The sequence below is a fragment of the Lytechinus variegatus genome, chromosome 3 (genome assembly GCF_018143015.1).
Source record: "Lytechinus variegatus isolate NC3 chromosome 3, Lvar_3.0, whole genome shotgun sequence".
NCBI lineage: Eukaryota > Metazoa > Echinodermata > Echinoidea > Temnopleuroida > Toxopneustidae > Lytechinus > Lytechinus variegatus.
Genome location: NC_054742.1, coordinates 38179625 through 38203199, shown reverse-complemented (window position 1 = coordinate 38203199; position 23575 = coordinate 38179625). Strand labels below are relative to the sequence as shown.

The window sequence follows — 23575 nt, the reverse complement described above, 5'->3', positions numbered from 1 at the left end:
TATATGAACGAGCCAGTTACATCCAAATGAGAGAGACGATGATGTCGCTCACTCACTATTTCTTTTGTTTTTTATTGTTTGAATTATAAAATATTTCAATATTTACGAATTTGACGATTAGGACCTCCTTGCCTGAAGCACAAATAGTTAAAATAATGGAATTCCACGTGTTCAGGGAGGAATGAAACTTAATTTCACATGACAATGATGAGAAAATAAAAATATTTCATATTTCATATAATAAAATACAAAAGAAATAGTGAGTGAGTGATGTCATCAACTCTCTCATTTGGATGTAACTGGCTCGTTCATATAACTATTTTGTTGAAAATAAGCGAAACTTTAAAATGTCATAATTTTCTTATTTTACATCCGATTTTGATGAAATTTTCAGTGTTATACTTTTTGAATTTTTCCCTTTTTATTCAAATAAAGTTTTTGTTGGGGTGGACTTGTCCTTTAAAAAGAAAGGGGAATAAGTAGAACCTGATGAAGAGAGATCTAGCATACTCGAAGCCCGATAGAGTGTTGAAAATCTTTCTTTTTTTCGAAAATGCTTTCGAAATTGGTTCGACCTTTGACCCTTAAAATCAAAATACGCCTCTCATGCATGACGTGCATGGTTAAACAGATAAGCAACTGAATAAGATAAAGAAAGAATGAGCGAGAAAGAAAGAGAGGGAGGGGGTAGTAGGAACAGACTCCCGCAACTACACTTGTAATTGTGACAATCTAAACCGATCTAAACCCCACAGGTTATGAAAATGTGGCCCGCGAGACATTGAGTGCGGCCCGGCGCCAAAAAAATCAAGTGAAAAAAAATGTTAATATATAAAAGGAAATAATAATGGTAATCATTGAGTTTCATCATGATCTTGGTCGCAATGATCGATATCACTCCAGATTTCCAGTGTATTTCGCTAAAGTCGTAAGGGTCCTAAGACAGGGCGTGGCAATAATGTTCCCATTATTCTCGCCCAGATCACATTCAATAGTTCGGTAGTGCTGTATCCAAACATAATTTAAATATCAAACTAATAAAGCATATTTTGCTCTATTAATATGAGGGGAGGGACCAATTACATATCCAAAATTTTCTTTAAAAACCTGTCTTAAGTATGATTTCACTGCACTTAGTTCTTCATCATATTTAATTCAGTAAGTCTGAACTAATTATCTGTAATGAATATCGGAAAACTAGAATTCGTTTTATTCGGGCATTATAAAATGAACAACACAATGTTAAACTCGCTCAGATAATTTCGCTTTCTTCTTTTCAATAGACTATTATCATGACAATGTTCATTTCTAAAAAGAAGAAAGTTATCATAACAGTTACTCTCTATCTCTCTCATCACTTGCACGGTATCGCATAGGATTGGAGGCCTGGGACCCCTCATAAGTTGACGACAGAGAGAAAAAAAAAAGAAACGGAGAAAACAAACGGTGTCAATTTGTTTTATTATATCAAAATCTATCACAAAATTACATTTTCATTTTGAAAAGGTCCAAATTAATTTTTAGCTTGCTCCCTTCCAACTTTTGAGGAATTTCGCCACATACGTCATGATCTTTCCCTCAATTATTGGCCCATTACCGATGCCATGCACTGATCACTTGTGCAATTAAAACCTGATACTTTTTACTTCAGTTACTGTATTAAGACTTGACAAGTTTGCTTTAAGTATCTAGTGTAAATGGCAAACAGAGCTTAAGCGTCTAACTGATAATAGCCTATAGGGGCAGTGGGATGGTCGGCCAGTTGGTTTGGGCTGTATCCCCCCCCCCCCCGCCCTATCTTCCCAAGTTTTAGACCGGCAACCTCTTAAATAATGTTGTATTTCATTCAGACCAGCCGTAGCTTTGAAATGAACATTCCAATTGTAATTATTTTCGTAAGGTTGCTGCCGGTGCCAGGGGCGACAGAGCAACATTGAAAGGGGGCACAAGGAAAAGGGATACTTTCTCTTTTGAAAAGAGCATAATTTATGAACCCCACTCTAAATGGCAGGTAATTATATTCACCATCGGATTTAAGATTTTGATAGGAGTAGCTGTTTATTTTCGTGGTAATGTAAGTTGAGCAAAACCCTTTTAAATGAGATTTCTGATTATTGAATAAACTACGCCTCTGTCCGCAAGCGAGCGTATGAGCGAGTGGTTTGAAAACATTTGGAAATCCGAACTCGCTTCGTCGTCTATTCTGGCGGTAATTACAACTTTTTTTAGTTATTTAAACAGGCATGGAAAATTCTTCCCCTAGACATTGTTTTCACAGAAAAGGGTGGATGGGGATCCTCCCCTCTCCCGACGGCACAGTAAAGTGACAGACTAAATGATCTCTTTAGGCATATGCGTTGATTAGAATTGACTCATCATGTCTGCTCTATGGAAGCTTAAAAGTGCCATCCAGATGTTGAGATAATTATCTTGGGAAGTCGACATCTTGATAGGAAAAAGATAAGATGACAAGATCCCGGATCTCATCATGTCGACATCTCGCAGAAGAGATGATGAGATGACAAGATCCCGGATCTCATCATGTCGACATCTTTTAGAAGAGATGATGAGATGACAAAATCCCGGATCTCATCATGTCAACATCTTTTAGAAGAGATGATGAGATGACAAGATCCCGGATCTCATCATGTTGACATCTTTTAGAAGAGATGATGAGATGACAAGATCCCTGATCTCATCATGTTGACATCTTGTAGAAGAGATGATGAGATGGCAAGATCCCAGATCTCATCATGTTGACATCTTTTAGAAGAGATGATGAGATGACAAGATCCTGGATCTCATCATGTTGACATCTTGTAGAAGAGAAGATGAGATGACAAGATCCCAGATCTCATCATATTGACATCTTGTAGAAGAGATGATGAGATGACAAGATCCCAGATCTCATCATGTTGACATATTGTAGAAGAGATGACAAGATCCTGGATCTCATCATGTTGACATCTTGTAGAAGAGAAGAGAGATGACAAGATCCCAGATCTCATCATGTTGACATCTTTTAGAAGAGATGATGAGATGACAAGATCCCAGATCTCATCATGTTGACATCTTTTAGAAGAGATGATGAGATGACAAGATCCCAGATCTCATCATGTTGACATCTTGTAGAAGAGATGATGAGATGATAAGATCCCAGATCTCATCATGATGACATCTTTTAGAAGAGATGATGAGATGACAAGATCCCGGATCTCATCATGTTAACATCTTTTAGAAGAGATGATGAGATGACAAGATCCCGGATCTCATCATGTCGACATCTTTTAGAAGAGATGATCAGATGACAAGATCTCGGATCTCATCATGTCGACATCTTTTAGATGAGATGATCTGACAAGATGCTTGCACCTGCACGCATTAACACCGGCAGGAAGTTAGTTGGATATTCGATATTCAAACTGTGAAGTTGGTTCGATATTCAAACGCGTGTGAATTTGGTTAATTTTCGATATTAAAAAATTAGGGGCTTTCAAAGCTTAATAGGGGGTTTAACAGGTGCAGCACATCTGGGGCAACCATAAAATCACCGGCTTGCCCTATTACGAGGAAATTTAGGGGACAAGGTCAGTGAATAAAAGGGAATGAAATTTTTAATTTTTGATTTTTTTTCGAGGGACCCCTAGGGATATCCCGACGGCTTAGCCAGGGTAACCACGTATCTTAACTTGTAGAACTCTACTCGGGCAACCAGATAAACACTAGCTTGACCCGGTGCATACACATTTAGGGGCTCAAATTAACAAAATTAAAGGGAATAAAGGTCTATTTAGAGCATTTTTTAAATTAAAAAAGGAATTTTTTCAAGGGGCCGGCCCCAGGGATATCCCGACGGCTTAGCCAGGGTAGCCACGTATCCTAACTTGTAGAATTCGACTCGGGCAACCAGATAAACATTAGCTTGACCCGGTGCATGCACATTTAGGGGGCTACATGGTAAAGCATCTCATGAGCAGAGCAGATCTTATTCATTTATTATACTCAGTCCTCGTTCCTCCGCCAATATAATATTCCGAAAGCTGAGTGACACATGTATTTTTCTTTCATTTGCACAAAATATGTTTAGCGGTTGCCCATTCTTTGTTTTTAGAATCAGTCTAATCATTACACATAGTCTTTTTGTAATCAGTTTACAAAATAAAAAAATGAGAATGGGTTGGGTCGAATGAATATATTTAACCTTTTGTTGTAGATCGTCATATCTTGGAGAAAAGATGTCGACGTATATCAATAGAAAACGTATTGTCAAAATATAAAATATGAGTATAAAGCTCCTCTAATCTTTGAATGATTGTCATGAGACATTTTCTTTTGCATGTGTAGCTTTCAATTCAAGTAATCAGCAAGGAGTAATACCCCTCCAATAAAACTTTCATGAAGGAAAATGTCTCTTTTAGACAATATCGCGTGACTAACTTCATGGCTATTGATTGATTGATTGATCGACTAAATTTCCAAAGCGACTATCATATAATTAGAATCTAATTTCAAAATCATTTTAAAAGGCCAAAATTTTCTAACTCGCTTCGCTCGCTGGCGACTTTTTCAAATTATTCCACATTTGCTATGTTGCGGTGCCTTGACATATTTCGTTTATTATCCGCAACTGCGTTGAACTTAATATAATTGTGGTGTATGTACCCGCGATTTGATAAAAGAAAATTGGCCATCTGCAATATTCAAAAATATCACGAGGTTCCGGGGGCTCCGCCCCAGACCAGTGGCGCCACCGAATGGGGAGGCCCCAGTGAGTTGCCCCCCCCCCCCGAAATTTGAAGTGTGTTGTAAACGTCATAATTTTCCAAAAATGTTTTTTTCTTCTTTAAATTTTAAAAATTTTATCCTCCATTCACCGTTAGCATTTAGCTCCCAACAACTTTGGTCACTGTAAAATAAATCTTTTAGGCCATGTTATAAAATTCAAAATGTTGCTAGCGCTACACGCTCGCAGTTATTAATGATTGAGATAAGTAAATTATCTGTTCACATGGGGCTTAAAAATCATATGTTATTAGAGTTTTCATTATTCGTTTTAGCGAGATACATATCCTGCGTATTCATAATTTTCAAAAATGAAATATTTTCAGCTAATTAGAAAGCCATTCAGTTCATGATTAGTATTACAAAAAGTGCTTAGAACGTCCAGGTATCATCTCGGATATCACAAATTTTCAGCTCGCGCTTCGCGCTTGCATTATTTATTTGGTGAGATCATCTTCATGACCCAATCAATGCAAACAGCTAATCCTTAACAGGTCCCTTTTCAATTCAGTATGGACTACATTTTCGAGCTTCTCGCTCGATTATTAAAAAATTGTGTGTCATCACCCCCGGCCCCAAAATGTTTTTTTTCTGCATACCATGTCAAAATCAATCTCAAAGTTAAAGGTTATTTTTTGTCTCGCTCACTTCGCTCGTCTGAGATTTATTATTAAGCAAATTTTTGTTGCGTGCGCCATGGTGTGACCCCTCTTTTTTGTCCTTATCACGCATTGAGCCTCGCCCTTATGCGTGGGGCATGATTATAAAATATCCTGTTCATACAATGATACGATCAACCCATCCGTTCTCCCTATCCTTTCTCTCCCCCCCCCTTTCTTTCCTTGTTTTTTTACTGTACCCATTGGCGGTACCAAGGGATGGGGGCAAAAGTCAGGACCGTGGTTCCCCATGCTTGAAATAGCCCTATATTCCTTTAATTTTGTTAATTTGAGCCCCCAAAATTTGCATGCGCCAGATGAAGCTGGTGCAAATCTGGTTGCCCGGGTCAAGTTCTACAAGTAAGGATGCCTGGTTGCCCCGGCTAGGCCGTTGGATATCTCTGGGGGACCCTTGAAAAATATACTTTTTTAAATTAAAAAAAAAATGCTCTAAATAGCTCTTTATTCCCTTTAATTTTGTTAATTTGAGCCCACTAAATGTGCATGTGCAGGGTCAAGCTAGTGTTTGTCTGGTTGCCCGAGTCGAGTTCTACAAGTCAAGATACGTGGCTACCCTGGCTAAGCCGTCGGGATATCCCTAGGGGTCCCTCGAAAAAAAATCAAAAATTAAAAATCTCATGCCCTTTTATTCACTGACCTTGTCCCCTAAATGTCCTCGTACTAGAGCAAGCCAGTGTATTTATGGTTGCCCGAGATGTGCTGCACATGTTAAACCACCTATTTAGCTTTGAAAGCCCCTAATTTTGAATATCAACAACTAACCAAATTCACACGCGTTTGAATATCGAACCATCTTCACAGTTTGAATATCGAAAGTCGAATATCCAACCAACTTCCTGCCAGTGTTAATGCGTGCAGGTGCAAGCATCTTGTCAGATCATCTCGTCTAAAAGATGTCGACATGATGAGATCTGAGATCTTGTCATCTGATCATCTCTTCTATAAGATGTCGACATGACGAGATCTGGGATCTTGACATCTAATCATCTCTTCAAAAGGATGTTGACATGACGAGATCCGGGATCTTGTCAATTGATCATCTCTTCTGAAAGATGTCGACATGACGAGATCCGGGATCTTGTCATCTCATCATCTCTTCTAAAAGATGTCGACATGACGAGATCCGGGATCTTGTCATCTCATCATCTCTTTCAAAAGATGTCGACATGATGAGTTCCGGGATCTTGTCATCTCATCATCTCTTCTAACAGATGTTGACATGATGAGATCCGGGATCTTGTCATCTCATCATCTCTTCTAAAATATGTCAACATGATGAGATCTGGGATCTTGTCATCTCATCATCTCTTCTAAAAGATGTCAACATGATGAGATCTGGGATCTTTTCATCTCATCTTCTCTTCTACAAGATGTCAACATGATGAGATCCGGGATCTTGTCATCTCATCATCTCTTCTAAAAGATGTCAACATGATGAGATCTGGGATCTTGTCATCTCATCATCTCTTCTACAAGATGTCAACATGATGAGATCCGGGATCTTATCATCTCATCATCTCTTCTACAAGATGTCAACATGATGAGATCTGAGATCTTGTCATCTCATCATCTCTTCTACAAGATGTCAACATGATGAGATCCGGGATCTTGTCATCTCATCATCTCTTCTACAAGATGTCAACATGATGAGATCTGGGATCTTGTCATCTCATCATCTCTTCTACAAGATGTCAACATGATGAGATCCAGGATCTTGTCATCTCATCATCTCTTCTAAAAGATGTTGACATGATGAGATCCAGGAAATTGTCATCTTATCTTTTGCTATCAAGATGTCGACTTCCCAAGATAATTATCTCAACATCTCGGTGGCACTTTTAAGCTTCCATACTGCTCTGTGCCCTTTAAGGGCTGTAAAAATTAAACAAATAGAAAAGGAATTATTTTTACAATATGGAATGCATAAAATTATAAAGAGAATAAATTTCAGAAACAAAAATGCAGAGATTGAAAAAAATCCAATATTATTGCTACCTCATAATTCATTTTGGAAAATTGACATTTTTTCCTGCGGGTAATTTTAAGGGGCAGATGTCCCCTGCTCCTTTCAGTTCAACCCGGGGGGGGGGGGCACTTCCATTGATGAGTGGATACCATGCACGACCATGGGGTTTCGAAAAGCACCCTAAACACGTATTTTCTATATTTTGAAAATGCACCCCTTAACAAGTATTGGCGTCTCAAACCAACACTACGTGTTTACAGTCCGATTTGCGCGAGTTGTCAAAGGTGGGGCCGTATACGAAACCAAACGGTGTGTAAAGGTAAAACCGACGATCGACAGACCCGTGACAACAATATATCGCTGTACTTGTTTAGGGGTTCATTTCAGGGAATACTTGCCAAGAGTATCGTTTTGTTTCCAATACCTGTTAAGGGTATACCTTTCTGATCAGTTCAAAGCGTGTATTAACAATTTCTGCTCACGCTTCGCATTCGTAGATTTATCCAGTTGCATACATCTTTTCATGATTACATTGTCCAGAAAGTTAAAAAAAATGTTCGCGCTCGCGATTGCATTATTCAAATAAGGATTATGATATCATATATCTATGTTGATTTATATGAATAAAGCTAAGAAGTGACTATTACGAATACCCCTTAAAGGAAATGTTAAACAATGATAATTCCACATGTTCAGGGAGAAATAAAACATTTTTCACAGGAAAAGAAAAGGAGGAGAAAATTTGAATATTGTATATTTCTTATAATAAAATACAAAAGAAATAGTGAGTGAGTGATGGCAAATTTGTTTTAAAATGCTTGAATGTATCCGGGGGCTGTTTCATAAAGCTGTTTGTAAGTTAAGAGCGACTTTAAGAACGACTGGTGAACCTTTCTTACGCGCTAAACCATCGCCAATGGTGTATACCATCTACCAAAAGAAAGGATCACCAGTCGTTCTTAAAGTCGCTCTTATCTTACGAACAACTTAATGAAACACCCACCTGGTCGCATGTCATAAGGTGGTCCAATTTCGCGAAAAGGGTAAAAGTGGTCAAAATTTTCATTTTTTGATATGTTATAGCTATTACCATTCTCTAAATAATGAAAAAAAGTTTTAAGTCTCGAATACCATTATTTTTCCTTAAAATGACTAATTAACAGTTAATTATAACATAGATGTCAATGTAAATGTGAATTTTGAAATGCGTTTTTCTCAAATTGGACCTGCTGCACATAAAATGGTGTCAAAAGTTAATGCAACATTGGATCACCCTAGTATTTTGCAGTTATAATCTTAAAACATCAATGATTAAATCTGTACCAAATATAAAAAAATTATCTATTATTTTATGCATGTTAATTATACTAATTAATTAACAGTACTTAATTTCACATTTTTGCCCCCAAAATACCTGTCACTGTGTTTGTATGCTTGGCAAAATGACAACATCATGGGTAGAAATGTTTGTTGCAATGATACACAACATTTGTACTAAAAATTAAGATTACAAATTAGATAATTAACCAAATCTCTCCGGTTTACTAATTGATAAGGTTGCAGATCAGAGCTGACATACACATGTATTCCATTGCTGCATATTTTCAAAATTATCAAATTTTTATGACATTTAGTTGTTCCCTGCTTTAAAACGCCCAGAAATATGAGGATATCAGTCATATTACGTATTATAGTAAGTTGTTAATTAGGTTTAATTAATATTTTATCATTTACCGCATCCACCGGCTCCGCCACCCCTGTTACTTCAAACTTAATGTGCTATAATTTTTGTTCCTGATATTGTATTGATCTAATTCAAAGTAATATATTTAGCCTATAGTTCTAGCTTCAAAATGAGATATTACTCAATAAATTTGGTCAAGATGCTGTGATGTAGCAACAATTTATCCATGGCACTGTGTGGAAAATTGTTCATACGCCACCTTTTTTGCATACCCAACTTATGAAATGCGACCATCTGTTTTATCTTTACTGACTAAAAGTGCAAGGGAAATGTTGGAAAAATGTATCTCAGGGTAAGTTTGATTTCGCCCTTTCCCCTTGACACTGTGTGAAAGCGAGCATTTCTGCGCAAACAGATTTCTGCGAGCTTTACAAAAATGGACAGTGCTCACTCAAGTGTAACATTCTGTCAAAACTTTTACTTTCATTGGATAGATGAGACCCAAACCCAAGATTATATGTGAAAAAATTACCCACATGTTGTATTTTTTTAAATTCCCAGAGCTTTTTCAAAGTGTAAACTTTTTTTGATACGCACTGTATATATATATATATATATATGCACATATTATATATATGACTCATGAGAAAGAGACACATATCTCATTAACAAATAATGCGAGCGCAATTAAGCTGAATTTTTTCGTATACTGACCTGAAAACAGGTGTTCCTGTTTTGGACAGTTTATTGTAATAACTCATGAGGAGGAAACATATCTCACTACACAGATAATGCGAGTGCCGAGAGTCGAAATTTCTTTATATTCTGACCTGAAAGCTTGATATTCTAAGCATTTTTATGATAGAGGCGAGCGCGAAGCGTGGGAGCTGAAAATTTCAATATTTCGATCTGAAAAAATTGACAGTTAAATTTAGTAAAGAACAAGATATATATCCAACAAAAGTTCTTTTGAGGTTTAGAACTGCAAACGGGACATTCTATTCACCTATCTAATTATGAAAAGTATGGGTTTTGCTAAAGAAATGATGAGAGCGCGAGCTGAAAATTTTTATATTTCAATCTGAAAAGCGGACATTTTGAGCATGATCTTAAATTAAGAACGAGTTGTGTATCTCAATCTCGCTTGCCGATTTCTGTGTTACATTAAGATTTTTTTTGCACATCCGGAATTATGGGGGGGGGGCAAAACGATATGTTTGCCCACCAATATTGGGTGGGGTGATCTCCCCCTGCCCCCCCCCCCCCAGGATCGACGCCTCTGTGTACATTATATAGGGATGCTAATTATGTTGTGAAATACGGAAATAAAATACAAATAAATTAATATGGATACTTAATTCATATCCGAAATGCTTTATTAAGATCATTTTTAAGATAAACTTTCATCAGACCTACATATACGTAAAACCATGAATATTTTATTGAATAACATAATCCACCAATCCTGTAATGATTTGTGTGCTCATATCCCGATCGTTATTTCTAGTTTCCCACGTTCCATACGCCTCGATCTTTGGCGAACGAGCGAAGAGTACAGGATAGAATTGATGTTGATTCATCTGCTTTTGTGTAAACAATCCGCCGACAAAAATGGGTTACCGGCATGGTGTGTGTGTGGGGGGGGGAGGTACCAAAAGATGGCGTTCATCACAGAGTCCACAGTCCATACTTTATTACATTTAGTAATTCCGATGCACCATTATCCGTCCGATAAAAGTAATAATAATTTGCCTCCATCAGAATATCGATCTTCATCATTCTGATTCTGCAAATTTTGTTTGAGCATGTAAAGGAGATAAAGGAGTAAAAGGAGAAGGGGGAGAAGGACTCAAAAGTAGAAGAAGCTAAAGAAGAATGATGAAGCAAGAAAAGAATAAGGAAAAATTAGAAGAAAAGGAAGAGGAAGAAGAAGACCGAGGAGATAAAGGAGAAGAAGGAGAAGAAGAAGAAGAATGAGACATTCACTGATTCGCTTTCTATTAAATCTGATTGATAAAACCAGGGGCTAACCCCGGGACCGGGGCATTTCCACTGACGAGGGAATACCATGCGTGACCACTTTTTCAAGATAGGGCACGTTACGTGCGTATAACGTATTAAGGGTGTCAAAAACACCGGCAAAAACACTAAAATAGTGAAAAAAGGGTACATATATTTCGCTAGGAAAACTACGTGTTTAGCGCGGTCCAATTTGCGAGGGTATGAAAATACTCAAATACTTTATTTTAACGGATGTACTTTTTGCCTCAATCGTGTTTAGGGTCCGATTTGCACGAGGTGTGATCGAGCTAAGGGAAGGTAAAGCCGAGTCCGTGACATAACAATGAAGACATCCTGTTTAGGGGTCAATTACCGGGGTCCACTAAGGGAACACTAATTGTCAAGGGTACCGTTTTGTTCCCAATACGTGTAAGGGTAGGGTTTCACAGGCCAAAACTTGCATTTTTAGAACATGGAAAATACTTGTTTAGGGTTCTTTTTTAAACCCCCGGTTCAAACCCCATGGTCACGCATGGTATCCACTCGTCAGTCAGTCATCACCACTGCAAGCAAGAAAATCTGGTGCTGGTCACCTTGGTCGTTTCTTTATCTTTTCAAAATAGTATTCTACCTTATCTTTTGTACATAAAAGTATTCCCACAAATCATGATTTTATTTTTTTCCATGTAGATAGGCCTATACTCTGATGATTACTGTGATATGCTATGATCAAGATCGCATTCCACTAAACACCCAGCACCAACATCACCAACACTTATGTTACGGCATGCATTCTTCATCTCCACAGCATCATCATCTCCACCGAAATCTCTGCAGTCTATTTATGGACACACAGTCATCATTCCCCTCATCATTGGCTATCTATCCATCAGGCCTTCGCTTCAGCATCATCACCACTATTCAAATCAGGTCACCACCTGTAACGATCTCTCCATAGAGATGTATATTAATAATATACATCTCTATGGATCTTTCTCGATCTCCGATTCATATTCATATCCCGATACGAGCGACGTGTAGCGTTAGAGAATTAGAATTGAGAGGAACAATTTACCCACAACTTACTCTGCCTAATTTATCTCCAAATCCAAGTTAGCTCCGTTGTAATGGCGAATTCCAATGCTCGTGATGGTGAATTGGTTGAAGAGGTGGGTATGCTTGTCAAAATTTAATTTTGGAAGCTGGTTGGCAAGCTAATTCAAAGAGCTATTCAGCTAACCACGGTCCACCCGTATGAGGTGAATGCAGAACAACGGCCATAATACAATTGCAATTGCTCAATTGGCAACGGGATGCGCGGGGGACTTGGGATAAGGTACCGTAAGCCACAGAGTTCCCTCGATCCGCAAAGCGAGCTCCCAAGGTTAGGGATAAGGGGACAGTATATATCACGTATGGGACTGTAGATAGTGATTAGGTCTGGTGTTACATGCCAGTGCTGTGTGATTTCTGCAAAAATCATCAAAGTGAGCCCCCCAAATATAATATGCATAGGATAGGAAGTATGGGGATCAAGAGAGACTATTTTTGCATTCACAATAATCACAAGGCTTACTGGCTCTAGATTCCAATTAGCCATGGCATGTTGTTGGTAGTTTCTGGTTTTTTTTACAGTTTTTTTTACATTTGCACCTGTAAGCCAGGGCCTCCGGCCTCTAAATTCACCAAACTTACACACCGCCATTTGTTGTTGATGCAGAAATGCCAAGTTCAAAGGCCAGCTATGCCTGAGATTTTCTGTGAATCTGAGTGAGATCCTACTTAGACATTGTGTACAATGTATATGGGGATAGGCTGTGATAGTTGCGTGAGACAGAGATTTGAGGGTATGAACAAGAGTCCAAAATGCTTGAGTCTCATAATGCGTGAGACTTGGTAGCTCTGTTGATGGCCCCTTCCCGAACCCACCTCCCCATGCCAGAGGGGGGTGGCGGCAGTACCCACGGGGGGGGGTGTGCCAGGGGGGCACTCGACCAAAAAGGTAGTGGGTATGTGCTGGAGGCGAGACAAAAAATGGGGGCCTTGGAGCGGCTTATTGTAAAAAGGAGGGTCCTCGGAACGACAAATGTTTGTGAAAACGGGGTCCTTGGAACGGGTCGCTTGTGTGTGATTGCGCATTCATTCCTATGGGACTGGCACACGTGCATGCAGCTTGCCCGGTGGCACGGGTGCGCTAGCGCAGATCTATGCGATGGTCGGACAGCGCTCTGCGGCCGTTTTTCACCAAAATTGCAGCTCATTGTAGCAGATCAATAAGGCTGGAACATCGTAACGAAAATATGCAAAGCTTTGGAGCGGATTTCTTTCTTTTTTCCCCGATAAGAAGAAAATGCTATGCTTTGGATCGTCTTTCTTTGTTCTTTTTCTCAATATGACAAAAATGCTATGCCTTGGAACGGAACTTGAGTGTAAAAATGGGGGTCCCCTCCCCGGCACTTGTATATACCCACTATGCATTATATACTGAGTCAAATATAATGCTGTACACAATAAGTGCACATGTAAGTGGGCTGCGCATGCACTTGTTAAGAGTATCAAAAACACCGACTTTCAAGAAAAAGGGTGATTTCGAAATAATATTATTCCGCATTTATATAGCGCACATGGGAACGAGCATTCCAACAAGAGTAACAAGACTCAATTGCTAGGCATCCTACTGGGTACCCATTTAACACCTGGGTGGAGAGTGGCAAATTGTCAAAGGATGCTAGGCCAAGGTGGGATTCGAACACGCGACCCTCTGATTACAAGGCGAGAGTCAGAACCGCTACACCACGGCGCTTTCCAAGAATGGTCAATTGTCAATCGCAGGGTCAAATGTATTTAGGGTATTTTTTTCCAAAGCCTTTTTTTCTTAAAGACTAGCCAAATGTGTTTAGGTATGTTTTTCCCCAAGCTTTTTTCCCGGGGTCATATTCTGGCGACATCTTATTTAGTGGCCAAAATGTGTAAATAAGGCCTGCGAAAAACTTGTTTAGGGGTTATTTTGCACACACAGAAAAAAAAATAGTTTGGGGGGTATGTGGAAATAATTTGGTAATGTAATAAGCTGGGATGAGTTGAATGAAGTTATTAGCGACCAATTTAGTGTGATATTATAATTTAGTCCCCTAAAACCCAGGTTTACGGTACCCCATCTCAATTCTAAAATGTAAAGTTCTAACGGACAGCATGAAGCCCGACATTGAGTCAGTAGCCAGACCCTCAAAAATGGGGGGAAAGGCCGCGTTCATTCACTTTCAGAATTACAAACAAAACTGGCCGATTGATATACCGAGGGAGCATGCGCAAAATAGACTCAGCCAAATTTGTGCATGCACCCTTGGTATATCGATCAGCCACTTTTCTTGTTCCATCATGATTTAAATGTTTTTCATGATCATGATGTAGACTATATTAAAAAAGTTGATGCATGATTTTGCACTTTCCATTAACACAGAGCTAGAGACCTGAGTGAACATTAAATCATATTTACAGGCGAGACTGCTAGAGGTCTTCTTATAATCAATGACGCTCTGTGTTTTATGTAATTATGTCAGGTAATTCTTATTTATAAAGGCATGCTTATTTTGAAGTCAAATTTTAGGAGTGCAGACAGTCATTTAAGTGGATGAAAATTGTGTGAATACTTCTATTTTTTATTGATTATTTTCAGGAGCATCTTGTTTTGATTGAGTTGACTGGAGTGCTTGATTACCAGTATTTTGCAAAGTCAGACAAAGTTTGCAAGTTTTTGGTAAGATTTTTACATCATTATTAGTAAAGCTTGTAAAATGATATCATGATCGATATGATTTTTCTCTGATAGTTTTATGATTTAATGCATTTGAGTGGGGGCTTATGATATACCTTCTATATCCTTGATTGCTTTAATAAAATGAGTGCATAGTGCAAATGCAGAGCCTTATCTCACTTTTTAAACAGCCATTATTATTGCCAGTCAATTGATTTCACACTTTCACCATTCTGTTTTTTCTTTTTCCTTTCACACGATTCATTTTATTACAAGAGCTGGATCCCATTTCAGTTCATTTAATAAACAAGCAAATATAACTAAGTCTCTTAAAAAAACTGAGGAAATGAATGATTTTTATAAAATTCATTTTTATTCTCTTTACGCTTGATTAAAGTTGTAATTAAGAATTTACCCTGTAGACATCTAAGGCACCTGTAACTCTTAAACCATACTTAAGATGCATTAGAATATACACTACTTGAAGGAGTGTATTTATCAGTCTCATAAAATGGTAGCAAGTATCATTCATTTTTTTTCCTCTGATCTACACTCATCTTAAGAAAATTAAGATTAGAAATTAAACTTTGATTAATTATACTGCATTCTAGGGCCTGGGAACAGAAAATCCTGTATTACAAATTGGAAATTACATCTTCAAAGGTGAATACAAGAAGAATATTGGTACAGCAGTCTTCTTTGAACAAGGTAGGCATACAAGCTATACAAGGTGGATCAAGACAAAGGAAACCCAACTTTGAGATCTGAAGTGAAATATTTACAAAAATTTCAGATAGGCTTTGATAAGCTCAGTTGGTAAAATTATAAAACCCAACTTTTCATCCAATACCAAGCACACTGATCATCTGGGTCTCAATTGAAAAGTTATTTAATGAATTAAAGAATGGAGCATTTTACCAGAGTCTAGATGTCACATTCCAATTTCATTTAAATATGAAATTTCCTTCATTATAATTTAATTAGTAGAAAAGCATGATAGATCTGAAGATTTAAAGGGGAAGTGCACCCTGACAAAAAGTTTATTGTAAAAATAACAGAAAAAATAATGAAAAATATTGCCGAAGGTTTGAGAAAAATTCATCAAATAATTAAAAAGTTATTAGAATTTCAATTATTTGATTTGTGACGTCATATGCGAGCAGCATTCCTACATAGCGAATGGTAAAAAATCAATGAAATGTCATTTTCTCAGAAAATTGAAAATGGTTTTTACTGTACCTTTTGTATATCAATAGACAAATCATTTCACACCCGATCATGAATAGAAACCAAAATCAAGTCATCAGGAACCATATAAAATTTGAAATTCATGCGTTTTATATTACATAACACATGGGGCAGCTGCTCGTTTATAATGTCACAAATCCAAAACTTTGAACTCTAATAACTTTCTTACTCTTTAACGGATTTTCCTCAAACCTTCACCAATATTTTTTACTATTTTTTCTGCTATTTTTACAACAAAGTCTTCTTCAGGGTGAACTTCCCCTTTAAGATATTTATTTTATTTCGAACGGTGTACGTTCGATCTAATGTGAGAAGCCCGCCCCGCGCATGCGCCTTGCCACTTTCGCTACGTTTTTGCGTTTGCCACTACACTTTTGAAGATCTGTGGACCTACAAAAGTTCAGAAAATTTCTCCTTTTTCGACCAAAACATCATGAAGGATTCGGAGAAAGTGGAGCCTGCGGGCTCCTGCACAAAGAGGAAAACTGGCGAGCCTGCGGGCCCAAGCCAAAAGAAGAAATTGTCTGTCGATCCTGCGGGGTCAGGCATTGTTTCTCGGGACCACGCCGTGAGCGGGTCCTCCGCCGGAGCTTCGGGTGCGCCCGGGACTACAGCCGCCGCTACAGCTACCGCTGCCGCCAAGGGAGGGAGCTCAAGCTCGCCCGGTACGGCAAGTACCGGTTCCGCGGAGCCAGGTATGAAGAAAACTAAGAATATAAGTTTGGTAAGCAGGATGGGAAAACTTGAGGAGGAGTTGAAACGCTCCCGGGAGGAGCGGATAGAGATCAAGTCTATGTTAGAGACTTTGTGCTCACAGTCACAAACAAAACCTCAGACTCAGAGTGATAAACAAAAATCTAGATTTAGGCCTGGTGGTGCAGGCAGTGCACGTACTCACAGGTTTGAGCGGGATCATACGCGTGATTATGACCCTGAAGAATATGATTATGGGGATGTTTATGAACATGCAGACTATGGAGAACATGATTATGATTATGATAGATCTACTCAAATGGACGTAGATATAGAGATGGGGTACCCAGACTCTCCTACTTACGCATCCTCTGAAACTATGCAGCCGGTTGACACTGCTCCAGATCAGCAGGTTGAAGTTGCCAAGAAACGAAGACTGACTAAACATGTAACTGATGCTAATACCCTGCAAACTGATGAAGGTCAGGAAGAAATTGGGTTCGCTTCTAGGTTCGCTGTCTCTGCTGAGGTAGGCGACGTTCTCGGATCTGAGCACGCACGAAGTGTTGATTTTCTTCTTACACACCCACTCGAGGAAAAATATTTGGCAGGGACATGCGAGAAGTATATGAGACCTGCTAACTCCACTCACCTGCTAGTTCCTCGAGTTAACCCGTTGGTTTGGGATAATCTGCGTCCTCATGCCCGTACACTTGATATGAAAATTCAGAGGTGCCAGAGGCCTTTAGTTAAAGGGATTACTGCTCTTATGAACTCCTTAAAGGACGTGCCTGAGCTGAATGAAACCCAACAAGATGCCGTGGCATTGTTAGGGAATGCACATTTCGAACTAAACCAGCTCCGTAAAAATTTTATCAAACCGGAATTGCACCCTAGATACACTTACTTGTGCAAACCCTCTGTAAAAACCACGCAGTGGTTGTTCGGAGATGAACTTTCCAGGACCATAAAGGAAATGGATGAAGAACAAAAGGCAGTGGGAGTGATGCGGAAGCATCGATATCGAACCAATCCCAGTCAAGGGCCGGTTGCAGCTGGAGGATTTGCCAGGCCTTTTGCAAAGCCGTATGCTAAACCCAGCCAGAGATACCAGGATGCTGGATGGGTGTCATCTTCAAGTTCAAGCTTGGGACACCAGCCTTTTTTAGGCGGAAGGCAGGGGCAGTTTGCCGCCCCGTTCCAGCAAGCACCAACCAGGGGTCACCGCCCCATGAAACCCAAGCGGGGCAAGCCAGCCTCAACCTACCCAAATCCAGAGAGACGGTAGAAGACATGCCAGAAGGGCAAGCAAGACAACACATATCACAAGTAAGTGAATGTTCAGTTTTTGAGCAGATTGGTGGACGTTTGAGGAGTCATATTGAAGCTTGGAAAGCAATCACTTCTGACAGTAATATTCTTAAAACAGTCTCTGGTTATGAATTAGAGTTCAATGAAAATGGACCACCAGTCCAAGATCATATTCCTTATCCATATAAATTAGATGAAAGGGAAAAACAGGCCGTAACTCTTGAAATTGATCGTCTTCAGAGCAAAGGTGTGATTGAAAAATCTGTGAATGAGCAAGGAGAATTCATCTCCAATATATTTACAAGGCCTAAGAAAGATGGTAGCCATCGGATGATTTTAGATTTGTCACGATTGAATGATCATTTAGAATATCATCATTTTAAGATGGATACTCTAGAGACTGCACTCCAATTACTGAGATCAGATTGCTTCTTAGCTTCAATAGACCTCAAGGATGCATATTACTCTGTGCCTATTGCTGTGCATCATAGGAAATATCTTAAGTTCTATTGGAACAAAGATTTATGGCAATTTAAATCACTCCCAAATGGGCTCAGTTCAGGGCCAAGGATATTTACAAAACTCCTAAAACCTCCTTTGTCAGTTATGAGGTGCAAAGGGCACAGTGTAGTAGCCTATATTGATGATACGTTGATAGTTGCCAATTCAAGCCAAGCAGCACAAGAAGCTGTAAGAGACACAGCCCAAATATTATCTGACCTAGGCTTTGTCATCCACCCCCAAAAGTCAATCCTGAAGCCTGTACAAGAAATAACATTTTTAGGTTGTATACTGAACTCTCAAAGCATGTGTGTCAGGCTGACAGAGAGAAGGACTCAAGAAATTAGCCTTTTGTGTTCCCAACTACTATCATCCGGCACAGTAACAATACGTTTTGTGTCTACAGTAATTGGAAAGCTTGTTGCAGCTTTTCCGGGTGTTCAATTTGGTCAGCTACATTACCGAGAGCTTGAGAGAGAGAAACAAAAAGCACTTAAGCTCAATAAAGGTCACTATGACCGCGATATGACCCTGTCAAGGGCTGCTAAGGATGACTTGAGGTGGTGGATCTCAAACATTCAATGCTCAAAATCACGAATCTCTAAGCAAGCCCCGGCTATGCATATCACAAGTGATGCCTCTGGTTTAGGTTGGGGTGCATCTAATGGTTCGGTCCATGTGGGAGGACGTTGGAATGCTCAAGAAGAGATCAGAGCACAGAATAATGAGATTAACTATTTAGAATTAAAGGCAGCCTTCCTAGCTATGCAATCATTTTGTTCCAATAAAAAGAACATACATGTGTCTTTGGAGTCAGATAATGTCACGGCAGTTGCCTACATAAACAATTATGGTGGAATGAAATCCCCATCATGTAACGAACTTGCTAAGGTTTTTTGGAGCTGGTGTATTGAGAGAGATATCTCAGTTTCAGCTAAACACTTGCCGGGTGTGATGAATACTATAGCAGACAAAAAGTCACGTAATTTCAATGACCAACTGGAGTGGACATTAGATAAAGATGTTTTTTCGAAATTGTGTGATATCCATGGTAGGCCAGAGATTGATCTATTTGCAACACGCCTTAATGCTCAAGTTGAGAAGTATGTTTCATGGCTCCCAGACCCAGGTGCAGTGGGCACAGATGCTTTCTCTATCACTTGGCAACAAGGGAAGTTGCTCTATGCCTTCCCACCTTTTTGTTTAATTGGAAAGTGTTTGCAAAAAATAGAAATTGATGAATGTGAAGTCATGATGATAGTGCCTAGATGGCCCACTCAGCCATGGTTTGGGAAATTGCTGACAATGCTCATCAGTAAGCCCATCATTCTTCCAAAGGGAAAATACTTGATTACTCTCCCAAATACCAGGGACAGTCACCCACTGATTAACCGTTTAAACCTTATGTCTTGCAGATTGTCAGGAAAGACCTCCAAGACAAGGGCCTTTCGAGATCGACTGCAGACATTATCCTTGCTGCCTGGAGGCCCTCAACAACTAAGCAGTATGCTACCTACATTAACCAGTGGTTGGACTTTTGTCGCACACGAAAAATTGATTCAGTGCAAACATCTGTGATAGCTGTGCTAGAATTCTTGAGTTCATTATATGAGAGAGTAGGATACAGTGCGGTTAATACAGCTAGATCAGCACTGGCAGCTACAGTGACTTTGTCAGATGGTATCAGTCTTAGTACACATCCACTTGTTACCCGCTTCATGAAGGGTGTGTTTAATTTGAAGCCTCCCAGACCTAGGTATGAAAGAACTTGGGATGTGACAATTGTATTATCTTATTTGCGAGGATTATGGCCCCTGACGTCCTTATCCCTTCAGGACTTGACAATGAAAACTTGCATGCTCTTAGCATTAGTGTCTGCTCAACGACAGCAGACCCTTCACCTTCTTAGTATCACCAGTATGGATGTTACAGACTCAGCAGTCACCTTTTCAGTAGATGAACTGTTAAAAACAAGCAAACCAGGAAAAACTGGGCAGAAGTTAGTGCTTAAGAAGTATGGACATGACTCGCGTGTTTGCATCTATACGCATTTGTTAGAATATGTTGGCCGTACTAGGCCTCTTAGAGGACAGGAAACCTACCTGTTTATCAGCACCCGGAAACCACATTGCCGTGTGTCTAGGGATACTATTGCCAGATGGCTTAAGTTAGTAATGTCTAAAGCAGGTATAGACATTGGGGTGTTTAAACCCCACTCCACGCGATCTGCTGCTGCCTCTAAAGTTGGCAGGACTTTACCAGTAGAAAACATTATGCATCATGTGGGATGGAGGTCAGAAGCAACATTCCAGGAATTCTATAACAAGCCAATAGTAGAGGAAGTTGACTCGTTTGTGTCTGCGCTCTTAGGGGATACTGCAGATTCGACCAATGAAGTAACGGATTTGTAAATAGCTCATGTGAGTTTTACGTCAAACATTTGTCTTTTCAGTTATGGTTTCGAGGCCAGAGTTTACTTTAAAGTCTCACATTAGATCGAACGTACACCGTTCGAAATAAAATGAAGAGATTAAACGAAAACTTACCTGTTTGAAGTTTGATCTCCATTTTATGAAGTAGGTGTAGTGAAGAGCTAATGTGCCCTCCACTCCCTCCCATGTTAGGTTAACTGAAGGTCTAAGAGGGGTTATAGCTTCACACACCTACATACTATATACCTCCACGTAGTGGATGGGAAATTTTACCCAGAATTGGAAAACTAATCCAGTGGGCACTACGTGGGGTTTTTAAACTCTGTCCTCACGTTGAATTGTGGCAAGGCGCATGCGCGGGGCGGGCTTCTCACATTAGCTCTTCACTACACCTACTTCATAAAATGGAGATCAAACTTCAAACAGGTAAGTTTTCGTTTAATCTCTTCATTATTAAAGATATTGGAAATGATTTAAATATTGAAATGCAAAAGTTAAACAAGCAGGTTAGAAAGTATTGCTAAGCATACTCTGAGATTGGATGATGCATTTTTATTTTTAGAAAATGAAACAAGTAACGACTGGAAGTACAAATGCTCTACGGATAAGATGCTTGAGATGCAAAGAGTCTTTCTTCAACCCAAAGAAATTGCGATCGGTAAGACCCATAGAAGGTTGCGTTGAACCTCTTGTACTACTTGATCATTTAGATGGAGGAAGGGGGTCATAAATTTTAATTGGAGGAGTCTAACCCATGACATCCCAAACAAGACATTAATCTGATCTCTTGTCAAGTAAGATTTTTTTTATCTGTATTACAGATCTGAAGTACTAATAGATTTAATGTTGTAAAAAAATTGGCATACTGACACTTCTTGTGTTATTCCTAATTCTTCTTCATAACACTGTAATATTAGCTACTGTATGTCATGAACAATAATGTAAGGATATTGTTTGTGGTTTCAGACAGAAAATGCATCTTAAGTCCAGGTTTTGATATATAATTCTGTTTCAAATTCAGCAACAGTTTTCTATAAGACAACCAAAAATTGAGGCGGAAAACTTTACAGGTGACCGTTTTATAAAGCCGTTCATGAGTAAAGTGTCTTTAAGAACGACTGCATCTATTCTTGTGGTAAATTAAATTCATCATGAAATGTTCATTGATGATTATTTTGCACATAAGAAAGGTTCACCAGTCATTGTTCAAGTCGCTCTTAACTTATGAACAGCTTTATGAAACACCCACCCACCGGGATCAAACAAAGAAGTTGAAAAGTAGTTAAAGTACATTCTCAATTAAAAAAAAAGGTCAAAATATTGTCTTTCTTGCATTAACAAACCACCCCCCCCCCCGCAAAAAAAAAAGCTGGTGACCACATTCAGACCACAAATTCTTGGGTGTGTGCACCCTACTGTGACATTTTTTGCCAATCCAATCAGAAACATGTACTTTGTGGGGTGCTTTGGTGGTTGTGGCACCTTGATAGAGTATAATTTGCCTGCTTTACAAAATTTGCTCATTCTTCAGAAGACAACAAGAGTATACTCGTCGAAACATATGCCCACAAAAGAATACATGGTGTAGCGTGAAGCCTCTAGACCGACTATAAGGGTTGTGCCTTGGAACAAAGGAAATGATTGTTTCTATTCAAAAGCTGACTGCCCAAGTCTAGAATTTTTATTTACATACAATATCTAACAAATGTCCAAGTAATAGCAACCCAAATGGCAAAACTAACCCAAGTCTTTGCAACATTCCTTTAAAGTCGATCAGGAAAGTGTTATAATCCCTATTAAGGTCATTGTTCTTTTTTTTTGATAGATCATTATTATTCAAAATAAATAGATGTATCATATTACATTGATATGGCTAGGGTTTTGATTCATTTTTGCCTTTGGGCTTTTATTTTTTGTGTATCCAGGTAAGGAGGTGACTGGCAACCAAACTGCAACAACAGAGGATTCAACCGAGATGGAAGATGCTACCTGATACTAGGAAAACTCTACCGATTGATGCATCAACAGGATGAATAGATGGATGTTAGGTCACTCCATGTCTCGGCTTTACAGACTGTCATCATAGTCTGTTGTGAATGGCTGCCCATCAGGCCTTGGTCTTGCTCCTTTATTCTTCTTAAAGCTCTAAGGCATCCATGTTCCCTATTCCTAGGATGCTCTTCAGCAACATTTTCATCTCTTTCTGACTGGTTTTCAGACCTGTATAACTTTATTTTGATTGGCCAAGTAGCACAGATGTCTGTTAGTATGGTAACTAACTGTTGGAGTCTTTTCAAGTTTTCAGTGCTGATAACTTTCATGAAACAGTCTCCTTTATGAATTCCAACAATCTCCTGTATTAGTTCCCCAAAACAAGTTCTGTACTCTCTTACAAAATATTGAAGTATATGTGGTGACAGATCTTTCATTTCTACTGCTTCTGAATGGTGGAATAACCTACCTTAAGTTGAATCACAGGCAATGCTTCAAATTAATTATTTTATTTTACATATTTTACAGTAA

General features: G+C 39.0%; 3 protein-coding genes across 3 annotated transcripts in view; 2 read left to right on the top strand and 1 right to left on the bottom strand.

Annotated features, from left to right (window-relative positions):
* Positions 1-12422, bottom strand: part of LOC121410954 (glutarate-semialdehyde dehydrogenase-like) — a 25849-nt gene extending 13427 nt beyond the window's left edge. Inside the window, exon 1 of the mRNA XM_041603363.1 lies at positions 12200-12422. The gene's annotated coding sequence lies outside the window, so the exon portion shown is untranslated. The remainder of the gene's footprint in view (positions 1-12199) is intronic.
* Positions 11349-23575, top strand: LOC121410956 (general transcription factor 3C polypeptide 6-like). The gene is made up of 5 exons (XM_041603365.1): positions 11349-12282; positions 14790-14870; positions 15479-15575; positions 21615-21710; positions 22978-23575. The coding sequence occupies exons 1-5, from the start codon at positions 12241-12243 to the stop codon at positions 23043-23045; spliced, it is 384 nt and encodes a 127-aa protein (XP_041459299.1). The 5' UTR covers positions 11349-12240; the 3' UTR covers positions 23046-23575.
* Positions 16390-20999, top strand: LOC121410955. Its single transcript, XM_041603364.1, has 2 exons — positions 16390-18137; positions 20036-20999. Exon 1 carries the CDS (start codon positions 16549-16551, stop codon positions 18094-18096), a length of 1548 nt encoding a protein of 515 aa, XP_041459298.1. The 5' UTR covers positions 16390-16548; the 3' UTR covers positions 18097-18137; positions 20036-20999.

What these genes read in the sequence shown, in the direction of transcription:
- LOC121410956 (XM_041603365.1), top strand. Translation starts at nt 12,241, where the DNA reads ATGGCGAATTCCAATGCTCGTGATGGTGAATTGGTTGAAGAG. An exon ending in ATGGTGAATTGGTTGAAGAG is followed by an intron (nt 12,283 to 14,789) that starts GTGGGTATGCTT and finishes GATTATTTTCAG; the next exon opens with GAGCATCTTGTTTTGATTGA. An exon ending in ACCCAAAGAAATTGCGATCG is followed by an intron (nt 21,711 to 22,977) that starts GTAAGACCCATA and finishes TTGTGTATCCAG; the next exon opens with GTAAGGAGGTGACTGGCAAC.
- LOC121410955 (XM_041603364.1), top strand. Translation starts at nt 16,549, where the DNA reads ATGAAGGATTCGGAGAAAGTGGAGCCTGCGGGCTCCTGCACAAAGAGG.